Source organism: Armigeres subalbatus, chromosome 1, assembly GCF_024139115.2.
Source record: "Armigeres subalbatus isolate Guangzhou_Male chromosome 1, GZ_Asu_2, whole genome shotgun sequence".
Taxonomy (NCBI): domain Eukaryota; kingdom Metazoa; phylum Arthropoda; class Insecta; order Diptera; family Culicidae; genus Armigeres; species Armigeres subalbatus.
In genome coordinates this window covers 117,463,647-117,475,443 of record NC_085139.1, presented here as the reverse complement: position 1 = coordinate 117,475,443, position 11,797 = coordinate 117,463,647, and the positions used below count along the sequence as shown (strand labels likewise).

Genomic DNA, 11,797 nt, shown 5'->3' with positions numbered 1-11,797 from the left:
GAGCTGTTTTTTCACTTTACTTAAGCTTCCGCTTCATTACTGCCCAAAATGTCTCGAAGGGCCGGAGCTGTGGGCAGTTGCGTGGATTTATATTTTTATCGATGAAATCTTCGTTATAATCGCGGTACCACTGGATAACTTCCCGGCTGTAGCTGCAACTCGCCAAATCTGGCCAAAACTTCACCGGACCTTTATGGGCTTTATGGAAGGTAGACCGCGGTTTTTGATACATTCCTCTTTGTACAGCTTCGAGTCCATCGTCTTATTCGTCACAAACTGGAATAATTTTTGACTCACACGGTAAAAATGAACTACTCAAAATTGAGTCGAATCCGACTCATTTTCATTAAAAACGGGACAACTCAAAATTTGAGTAAAAGATACTACTTCAATAAAATGATGATTGCACTTAAACTAGGAGTCTGTTTGTCGTAAAATGCACTTAGATAGATAGATAAACTTGATTCGCATCTGTCGTATTAAAAATTGATGGAAGGCCAAGCTTAACTTTCGCGAAATCATCATTTTATTGAAGTAGCATCTTTTACTCAAATTTTGAGTTGTCCCGTTTTTAATGAAAATGAGTCGGATTCGACTCAATTTTGAGTAGTTCATTTTTAGCGTGCACTGCACGAAACATCGTGAAATTTATACCACAGCAAGTGGGCGCCTTGGTAGACAAACCGCTGTAAAAGAATTCTTCCAGCGGTCACTTTCCGTGCCGCTGCAATACAATAAATTATTCCGGATTCTAAATGGACATAGCTTTATGCAAACCCCTAAAGGTAGGCAATTATAGTTGGAATTTCTTACGCTGAAGCGATGTGCATCGATTGTTTCGAGAAAGAAATCATCACCGCTAGTGGAATTATCTTGTTTTCAACAATATATTTGCTTCCTGTGCGTTCAAAAATTAATGTTGATTTTATTAATAAATGCAAATTCATCCGAACGTTACATCATTCAGCAACAAATTGAGTCAAGATTAAGATACCTGGCTCACAATAAGTAATTATGATAACAGGAAATAATATTTTATTCATTTCTTGAAAATGGTGAAACTGATCAATTTACCCTGCTGATCAATGTTCCCCCGGATTACGGTACTGTTTTCAAAAACTAGTTTGATATAAAAGAAGATTTTAAAATAGATGGGCGAAAACTGGGGTGAGGGGGATTTCAAGGTGCCTTACCCTATGTTGTGGTTCATTCCGAGGTCCATGGTATTCAGTAATTTATTTTGCTAGAATCTGATATCACATTTTGGTGTGTAACAATATTCTATAGTGATAATGATAAAGATAATAAATTCCATAGAGTTAAAATTAATTCACTTTATTTCAGTATAAAACCAGTAAGACTTCCGGTTTTGCCTAAGATATTTCTATTTGTCGGAGTCCTGAAGTGCAGCTTGTTGTTTAGCCTTGTAACGTCTGAATTGAACGTCGGTTCCATGCAACCAATCCAGGATACCAATGGCTCCGTAACATTGATTGAACCTGTGTTGAAAGGAAAATTGGTAATAGATTAGGATATATTACTAATAATTATAGTCATCACTTGTTGTCTTTCTCGTACAAAAAGTTGTACCGAAAGCTTATCATTTCACTCCAAAAACGAAATATTCACAGAAGGCTAGGAGATATTCACAGAAGGCTAGGAGTAGGGAAAAGCCCGTTCGAGTAGTGCTCGTATAGGCACTTTCTCGAATGGGCGCAAAACCTTTTCATCTTTTCGTATCAACAGAATTTACATTGACTCCAAATGATTAATTATGGTCTTAAATATACAATTATACATTATACACTACTTATAACTAACATATGTACAGAAACAATTTCAAGAAAAACACTATACAATAAAACAAACAAAAAACTTGCTAACGTGTAGAGTTGGTAGTGGTAGTGATAAGAAGGGTGAATTTCTTTTTGAGGGTCAATCGTGAAAGGTGAAAATCGAATTCCGATGAACAACGGTTGAACGTCCTACACATACCAGTGAGAGGCTCATTATGTCCGTAATTTGTGCGAGCACCGTGAAGAAACAGAAAATTGTTTGACCGAAGCTGTCTATAGGGAATATTTAAATTCAGACTAGATAAGAGACCAGGGCAATCAACTTCGGAGTTCAGAAGATCAGAAACATAAAGCGCCTTGGAGACGTCGCGGCGCACACTCAAAGGTTCTAATTTTATAAGCTTACAACGATCATCGTAACTGGGAAGATTGAAGGGATCGTTCCATGGTAGGTGGCGCACAGCAAAATGTAAGAATTTGCGTTGAATGGTTTCAATACGTTGAATACTGTTGAGATAGTATGGTGCCCAAACAATGCACGAGTATTCTAAAATCGATCTCACTAGTGAACAATACAGGGATTTGAGACATTGAATGTTTTTGAAATTTTTAGCTATGCGGGAGATGAAACCGAGTGTTTTAGAGGCTTTTGAGGTGATGTATCCGATGTGGTCCTTAAAAGTCAGCTACGAATCATCGAATCTAACAGAACACCTAGATCTTTGATCACTGATTCTCTTTTTAGGCTGACAGCGCCAACTTTATAGTCAAAATCGAGCGAAGAGCGTCGGCGGGAGAATGAAATTATCGAACATTTACTAGCGTTCAAATCCATGCGGTTAACTGTACACCAATCGGTGAACCGCTCCAGTTGGGATTGTAGGAATAGGGCATCGTGTACAGTATTAACTATCCAATATAGTTTGAAATCATCAGCAAATGAAAGCTTGAGGCATTTCAAATGTGGATGGACATCATTCAGGTAGACCAAGAAAATTAGCGGACCTAAGTGACTACCTTGTGGCACCCCCGAGGTAACGAGGAAATAGGATGAGATGATATCCCCAATCTTAATGGCCATTTCCCGGCCATGCAGGTAGGACTGTAACCAGCGAAGAAATGATCCAGAGAATCCCAATCGCTCAAACTTGGCGATAGTAATTTGATGATTAATCTTGTCAAATGCGGCAGAGAAATCGGTGTGAATTGAGTCGACTTGTTGGCATTTCTGAAGAGCTTTTGCGATAAAAGAAGAGTACAGCAGCAAATTACTATTCGTTGATCGTTTCGGCATGAAACCATGTTGATGCTCCGAGATGAAGTGATGACAATTGTGGAATACAAAATTGTACATAACTTTCTCGAACAACTTTGAGACTGCGCACATAGCAGCTGTTCCGCGGTAGTTGCTAATTTCGCGTTTGTTTCCTTTTTTAACACTGGGAAGACATATGATGTTTTCCAGTGGTCTGGGAAGTTTCCAGATTGAAGCGAGAGGTTGAAAAGTTGGGATAGCGGCTTAGATAAACTGAGGGAGCATTTCTTTAACACCGTAGCAGGTATACCGTCGGGACCTGAGTTGTATGAAGCTTTCATGGTGGAACAAGCTTCCACAATTGTGTCTTCAGTAATGATTGGGTGTTCACCAACAGGGGGATGGACTGGAACATTACACGCTGCTTCGGAAACTTGTTGACAGTCTAAAGACTCTTGCGTGAACACGCTAGAGAAGTGACTGCGAAATAGGTCACAGATACCTTCAGCAGATGATGATTCGATGTTTCCCTTCCCATTTATCGTATCTCGCGTGATTTTTGAAAACGTCGTAAGTCCAAAAGAGAGGCTCTCTTTGTTTACTTTCTCTTTCGATTATTACAAAGCCATACTAACATTTACATTCGATTTTCCAGCATCGACCTGAAGAAATTAGCTTTGACTAGTGTGCTGAGGTGAAAATATTGCAACAAATTTTAAATTAGCTTAGATATTAGCAAAAGAGAGCGTAATGAAAGAGAGTCTCTCATTTGGACTTACGACGTTTTCGAAAATCACGCGTCAGGTCAAACAAGAATTCCCTGGAATATAGGTCTTCAGGTGTACCAGCGTAACCGAAGGGCTGTTATCTCTTTTATTAGATGGTTCATGCTCTATATGATCTATTAAACCAAACTCAATATGCCTTAAGCAGCCGATCCTTTCCTGGTCATTCAAGAATTCCCTAGACTCCTCAGCCGCGAATTCATCCCAAATATGTCCTCCGAGTATTTGTCTTTAACTTGCATCTCAAATGTAGGCATATGAGTTGTTCTAAGATCTCCAAATTGCCCTTGAGTTGGAATCAAACGTTCTGCCGAATCAACCAAGGCTTTCATGATGTCCCCAGCCGCGGTATCAACCTAATTATGTCCTTCGTGTATTTTTCTTTCACTTGCGTCTCAAATCCAGACATATGAGATGTAGTATCTCCAAATCGTCCTGGAGTTTGAATCAAATGGTCTGCCGAATCCACCAAGGCTTCCATGATGTCCATAGCTGCGGTATTAACCCAATTATGTCCTCCGAGTAATTTTCTTCCACTAGCGTCTCAAATTCAGACATATGAGATGTAGTAAGATCTCCAAATCCTCCCAAAGTTTGAATCAAATGGTCTGCCGAATCAAACAAGTCTTCCATGATGTCCATAGCTGCGGTATCAACCCAATTATTTCCTCAGAGTAATTTTCTTTCACTTGCATCTCAAATCCACACATATGAGATGTATTAAGATCTCCAAATCGTTTTGGAGTTTGAATCGAATGGTCTGCCGAATCAACCAAGGCTTCCATGATGTCCATAGCTGCGGTATCAACCCAATTATGTCCTCCGAGTATTTTACTTTCACTTGCGTCACAAATCCAGGCATATGAGATGTTTTAAGATCTTCAAATTGTCCAGGAGTTTGAAATACAGTCAAACTTCCATGAGTCGATATTGAAGGGACCATCGACTCATGGACAAATCGAGATGAGGAATATGAAATCCCTAGAGAACTGTTTGAAGGGACCATCATAGTAACCCAGAAAATATTTTTTGATATGGAATAATTTGCTTCCATGAGTCGATATCGAATCATAGAACATCGACTCATGGAGGTTTGACTGTAAATGGTCTGCCGTATCAACCAAGGCTTCCATGATGTCCCACTCCGTGGTATCAGCACAATTATGTTTCCAGGGTATTTGTCTTTCACTTGCGTTTCAATTCCAGGCATATGAGTTGTTCTAAGATCTCCAAATTGTCCTGGAGCATGAATCAAATGGTTTGCCGAAGCAACCCCAGTAACAACCTGAGCAGCACAAGTCAGACAATCATCCCAAGGAACATTTTTAGTTCTATAACGGTCATGAAAACCATTATTTGCTCTACATGACTTCGGTAAAATCAGCATAAAACTAAAATGTTTGTAGGGATGGTTCTAGCAATTTGATTGTGACTAAATTCGGCAATTCATATGGGCCATGCCCTTTTTGATCCATAGAACCAAAGTGAATACGGCTTCAACTATTTTTCCATTGCAGAACATCCATGGATATCATCCATCCCTGAAATATAAGCTTTACGCGTAACCAAAAGGCTGTTATCTCTTTTAAAAAAAACTTCCTCATACCCGTTTTTGATCCATAGGACTAAATTGGATACCTCTTCAACTATTGTTCCATTCCAGGTAATTTAAGAAAGTCATGGAGTACTGGTCTTCAGGTCTACAGGATTATTATTTTTAAATTGTTCATCCCATTTTGATGCATAGATCCATGTTAGATACGCATTCAACAATTATTCCACTCCAAGTCATCGAAGAAATATCTGAAGTCTAGACTTCGTGGCCATGGACATAATGGAAGCCTTGATTGATTCGGTAGACCATTTGATTCAATCTCTAGAACAATTGGGAGATCTTACAACATGTTACATGTCAGAGTTTGAGACGCAATTCGCAAACTATCCAAATTCCAGGAAAACTTTGAGATCTTACAACACCTCATGTGCCTTGATTTGAGACGAGTGAAAGACAAACACTCGGGGAATATAATTGAGTTGATACCGCGAGTGAAGAAATCATGAAAGCCTTGGTTGATTAGGTAGACCATTGATTCAAACTCCAGGACAACTTGAAGATCTTACAACATCTTACATGCTAAAATTTGTGACTCAAGTGAAAGACTAATACTCAGAAGACAAAACTGGGTTGACACCGTGGTTGGTGGAACCATGGTAGCCTTGGTTTATTCATTAGACCATTTGATTCAAACTCCTGGACAATTTGGAGATCTTACAACACCTCATATGCTTTGTTTTGAGATGCAAGTGAAAGAAAAATATTTAGAGAACATTTTGGAGTTGATACCACGGCTTAGGACATCATGAAATCTTTGGTTGATTCGATAGATCATTTGATTTAAGCTCCAGGACAATTTGGAGATCTTAGAACATCTCATATTCCTGTATTTGAGACGTTAGTAAAAGATCAATGCTCAGAAGACAAAATTGAGTTGACACCGCGGCTGGGGACATCGTGAAAGCCTTGTTTGATTCGACAGAACACTTGATTTAAACTCCAGAACAATTCGGAGATCTTAAAACGTATCATATGCCTGTATTTGAGACGTAAGTAAAAGACAAACAATCGGAGAACATAATTGGTTTAATATCGTGACTGGGGGCACCATGGAAGCCTTGGTTGATTCATTACACCAATTGATTCAAACTACAGGACAATTTGGAGATCTTACAACACCTTATATGTTTTGTTTTGAGACGCAAGTGAAAGACAAATACTCAGAGAACATTATTGAGTTGATACCACGGCTTAGGACATCATAAAGGCTTTGGTTGATTCGATGAACCATTTGATTTCAACTCCAGGACAATTTGGAGATCTTCCAATTTCGAATATGCCTGTATTTGAGACATTAGTAAAAGACCAATACTCGGAAGACAAAATTGGGTTGACACCGAGGCTGGGAACATCTTGGAAGCCTTGTTTGATTCAGTAGACCATCTGATTCAAACTCCAGGACAATTTGCAGATCTTAAAACATCTCATATATCTGGTTTTGAGACGCAAGTGAAAGACAAATACTCGGCGGGCATGAGTGGGATGATACCGCAGCTGAGGACATCGTGCAAGCCTCAGTAGATTCGGTAGACCATTTGATTCTAACTCCAGAACAATTTGGAGATCTTAAAACATCTCATATACCTGGACTTGAAACGCAAGTAAAAGTCAAATACTCGGAGGGCATGATTGGGATGATACCGTGGCTGGGGGCACCATGGAAGCCTTGGTTGATTCATTTCACCATTTGATTTAAATTCCAGGACAATTTGGAGATCTTACAATGTCGAATATGCCTGTATTTGATACGTTAGTAAAAGACCAATACTCAGAAGACAAAATTGGATTGACACCGAGGCTGGGAACATCGTGGAAGCCTTGTTTGATTCAGTAGACCATCTGAGGGGCAAGCCAGAGTAAACGCGACGAGCGATGCGACGCGACGCGACTCACGTAAAAGAATAACAATCATTATCAACAGGCTGTCAAATTGCACTGTCGCGTCGCGTCGCATCGCACGTCGCGTTTACTCTGGCTTCCCCCTGATTCAAACTCCAGGACAATTTGCAGATCTTAAAACATCTCATATATCTGGATTGAGACGCAAGTCAAAGACAAAGACTCGGAAGGCAAGATTGGGATGATACCGCGGCTGAGGACATCATGCAAGCCTCAGTAGATTCGGTAGATCATTTGATTCAAACTCCAGGACAATTTGGAGATCTTACAACTTCATACATGCAGGAATTGAAGACGCAAGTGAAAGACAAATAATCGGAGGACAAAATTGGGTTGACACCGAAACTGGGGACATCATGAAAGCCTTGGTTGATTTGGTGGACCATTTGATTCAAACTCCAGGACAATTTGGAGATCTTACAACACCTCATATGTCTTGTTTCGAGACGCAATTGACAGACAAATCCTCGGAGGACATTATTGAGTTGGTACCACAGCTGGAGACATCATGAAGGCTTTGGTTGATTCGGTAGACCATTTGATTCAAACTCCAGGTCAATTTGGAAATCTTATAGCATCTCCTGGATCTGGAGAGATCTTACAATACCTCATGTAAGACGCAAGTGAATATATTTGAAAGTATCCTCACTATCAATAAATTAAGTGAAGTACTAGAAATTTAACAAAAATTCTTTTACGTCACATTCGGTTTACGTCCCCCCAATAAGTGACGTAAAAAGAGGGTTGAGTGTATATCATATTTATCGTTTCGATAAGTTTTGAGTTTTGAGCACTTACTGTCTTTGTAGAAAAAGTACGATTTTAAGCCTTCATTTCTCGGCTGAAATGAACTAAGAACTTTTTGGCATGTAGCTTGAGAACGATACGGAATTATATTCTGATCTGAACGTAATACCTTGCTATCACATACTAAAGTTTGAGAGCTTTGATATCTGTAGATCAATGACGATCAACCTTGAAACATGTATCTGAATGGCTCTATTCTAAGAGTTGCTAGTTCCGCAATTTGACGGTTCGTGACATTTACTTACTTTAGATGATGAAAATCATGGAAATCTGGTGATCCCCAAAGAAACAGAAGATGGTATCCGGAATGATCGTGCAATGTTCCTAACAATACTATAGCAGCCCAAATCCAACCTGTAAACAGGTGGGTCTTGACCAGTATGACAGGTGCATAGAACGGAGCCATGTTGCTGACGATGTATTCGATTGGATGTGCATAAACTGCGGCCAGCGATACAGGTGCAGTCCACTCGTGGTGCTTTTTGTGAACCATTTTGTACAGGTATTTAGAATGCAACAATCTGTGACTGTAGTAGAATACTGTTTCAGACGACAGCATGGCGAAAGGTATAGTGTAGAGTATTTCAAACAGTGATGGTAATACTCTTAAATCAACATAACGCCCCAATGCCACTGTTATTCCGTGAAAAACTGCTAGAGTAGGAGTTCCAACTAAAATCATGTTAATGATGGCGGTCTTGATCAGCTGCAATAGAATCAAAGATGAACGATGGACAATGAATATCAGTTATTCATACCTTTTTCATTTGAAACCAGGTGAGAGGGTCGTTGGTTCCCGGCTGAAGCTTGTATTTACGCAATCGCTTCGGGAAGCCTGTTACGTCCATGAACATAAATGACCCTGAAATGATTGTCGCCACAGTGGCTGTGTAAACGATGGTTCCAAAAATCCATATGACATGTGGGTTAGGATTGTAATAATCCAGAAATTGTTCCCAATGTTTTTGACACCTTTCACAACTCATTCTGATCACTTCAAATTTATCTTCTAGACTAAACAACTCGATCAATCGACCCAGCTTCCGCAGACTTGTTTAGCTATAGATAGATATGCAAATAAGATTACCGAAACTGATGTTTGTATGTTTTCTGTGTTGTTCTCTCAGTTGTTCTTTAACCTTCTTAAGCGAATCATGGTGGAGTTTGGACTATAGGGAAAAAATTCCAACAGTTGACTCCTTACCAAATCAGGGTCTATAACAATTTTAATACATCGATAAACAATCTTTAATAGTACTTCATTGAGAAAACTTAACTTACGTTCTGGCGTTGAGTTTGTGTGTTTTTCAATTTAGTATGCCATAAAATGCAAAATAGATTATTGATTAAATTAATAATAAAATAAGAGTTCGAATCTTTTTTCTTCATATATTTAATGGAAAACTTCATTAACTCAGGGGAAACTGGAGCAAAACTTTGTGATTTTTAAAGATATTCCGGCAGTTTTTCCATGTTTTTTACTTTAGCGCATATAGTTTGGATCCTGCAGTAAACGTTGTAGAAAAAATATCTGAAATGCCGCTGAAATCGACAATAGGCCGATTTTTCCTCTGGTTGAATTGAACCATGCAGGAATTACAATGTTTTCAACTTGAACTAAACTTATCCTGATTTATACTAAGGGTACAAGGAGCTAATCGTTACAATAAAAGATTGCAACGATTTTTGTCTAAAATTGGAAATTATTTTCTTGGACATTTGTTGCAATGTCTCAATATTAGAAATTCTATGAAGTTCATTGTTAAAATTTTATTTTGAATCCTCTGGAGTGCCTTCTTTGTGGTATTGCAGCAACTAGTCCATATTGGCACAGCATACAACATGGCTGGTCTAAAAGATTATTTGTAAATCAAAAGTTTGTTCTTAAGACAAAGTTTGGATTTTCGGTTTATAAGTGGATATAGACACTTAATATATTTGTTACATTGAATGCCTTCAATGTGACTTTTAAAAGTTAATTTTTGATCTAGCAGAAGTCCTAAATATTTAGCTTCGCTAGACCAATTTATTGGAACCCCATTCATAGTGCAATATGTCTGCTAGAAGGTTTTCTCGGCTTATGTGGGAAAATTATAAGCTAAGAAATTTTCCATTTTTGCAAGTAAGTGGAGAAAATATCCAAACTTTTTTGCAATCTACTACAAATGACACTAAGGCTTCGCCTTTTGGCTGAGAGCCCTGTGTCATCTGCAAACAAAGATTTTTGACACCCTGGTGGTAAATCAGGTAAGTCAGAAGTGAAAATGTCATATAATATGGGCCCCAGTATGCTGCCTTGGGGAACACCAGCTATTAAGGGTAATCTATCAGATTTCGAATTGTGATAGTTTACATGCAGTGAAAATTAAAATTCATCATTTTTAGAATCAAACCTTCATGCCAAACACTGTCAAATGGTTTCTCTATATCAAGAAGAGCAACTCCAGTCGAATATCCTTCTGATTTGTTGAGTCGAAATGAATTAGTAACTCTTAAGAGCCCCGCACATAGGATACGTTTGCGTTGTGTTTGGCACATTTCCCATAGGAAAACTGTCAAACGCAACGCAAACGTATGCTATGTGCGGGGCTCTTTAGGATCTGTCTCATTTTGAGAATTAAACTGAAATTAAACTTAAACTAAAACACTTAATGACAGATATCGAATCATTTTGCATCGATGTCTCATTGGAATTGCTGGGTAGCACCAGCCATTCTTATGAGCGGGTTTTTTGCTAATTTTCGAACTGTCACTTTCAAGTTTATTTCTTCAAACGAGATAGACCCTTAATAACTGATGAGTGGTTGAATGCCCAAGGCGAAAACCAAATTGCTCATCAGCAAAAATAGAGTTTTCATTAATATGAACCATCATTATATTCAAAATAATCTTTTCAAACAGTTTACTTGATAAAGAAAGCAAACTGATTGGACGATAACTAGAAGCCTCAGCTGGATTTTTATCCGGCTTCAAAATTGGAACAACTTTGGCGTTTTTCCATTTATCTGGGAAGTATGCCAATTGAAAACATTTGTTAAATAAATTAACCAGAAAGGATAGAGAGCTCTCAGGAAGTTTTTTTTTGATAAGTATGTAGAAAATACCATCATCACCCGGGCTTTCATATTTTTAAATTTTCTAGTAAGGGGCTGTCCATGTACCACGTGGACTAGTTTTGGTCAGATTTAGATACCCCCTCCCCCAGCGTGGACATTTGTTCAATATTTCCAAAAATTTGTATGGACCGTGGACAATCGACATACTCCCCTTCCCCCCTAAAATCTCCACGTGGTATATGGACGGGCCCTCCTTAGCCGCGCAGTAAGACGCGCGGCTACAAAGCAAGACCATGCTGAGGGTGGCTGGGTTCGATTCCCGGTGCCGGTCTAGGTAATTTTCAGATTGGAAATTGTCTCGACTTCCCTGGGCATAAAAGTATCATCGTGTTAGCCTTATGATATACGAATGCAAAAATGGTAACTTGGCTTAGAAACCTCGCAGTTAATAACTGTGGAAGTGGTTAATGAACACTAAGCTGCAAGGCGGTTCTGTCCCAGTGTGGGGATGTAATGCCAATAAGAAGAAGAATATGGACAGCCCCTAATAGATCTCACTCCATCCAAATTAGTTCCCAACGAAG

General features: G+C 38.9%; 1 protein-coding gene across 1 annotated transcript; it reads right to left on the bottom strand.

Annotated features, from left to right (window-relative positions):
- Positions 1-1,319: 1,319 nt before the first annotated feature.
- Positions 1,320-9,217, bottom strand: LOC134205718 (fatty acid hydroxylase domain-containing protein 2-like). The gene is made up of 3 exons (XM_062681262.1): positions 8,916-9,217; positions 8,403-8,863; positions 1,320-1,499 (listed from the first exon to the last, which is right to left on the bottom strand). The coding sequence occupies exons 1-3, from the start codon at positions 9,141-9,143 to the stop codon at positions 1,385-1,387; spliced, it is 804 nt and encodes a 267-aa protein (XP_062537246.1). The 5' UTR covers positions 9,144-9,217; the 3' UTR covers positions 1,320-1,384.
- Positions 9,218-11,797: the final 2,580 nt, after the last annotated feature.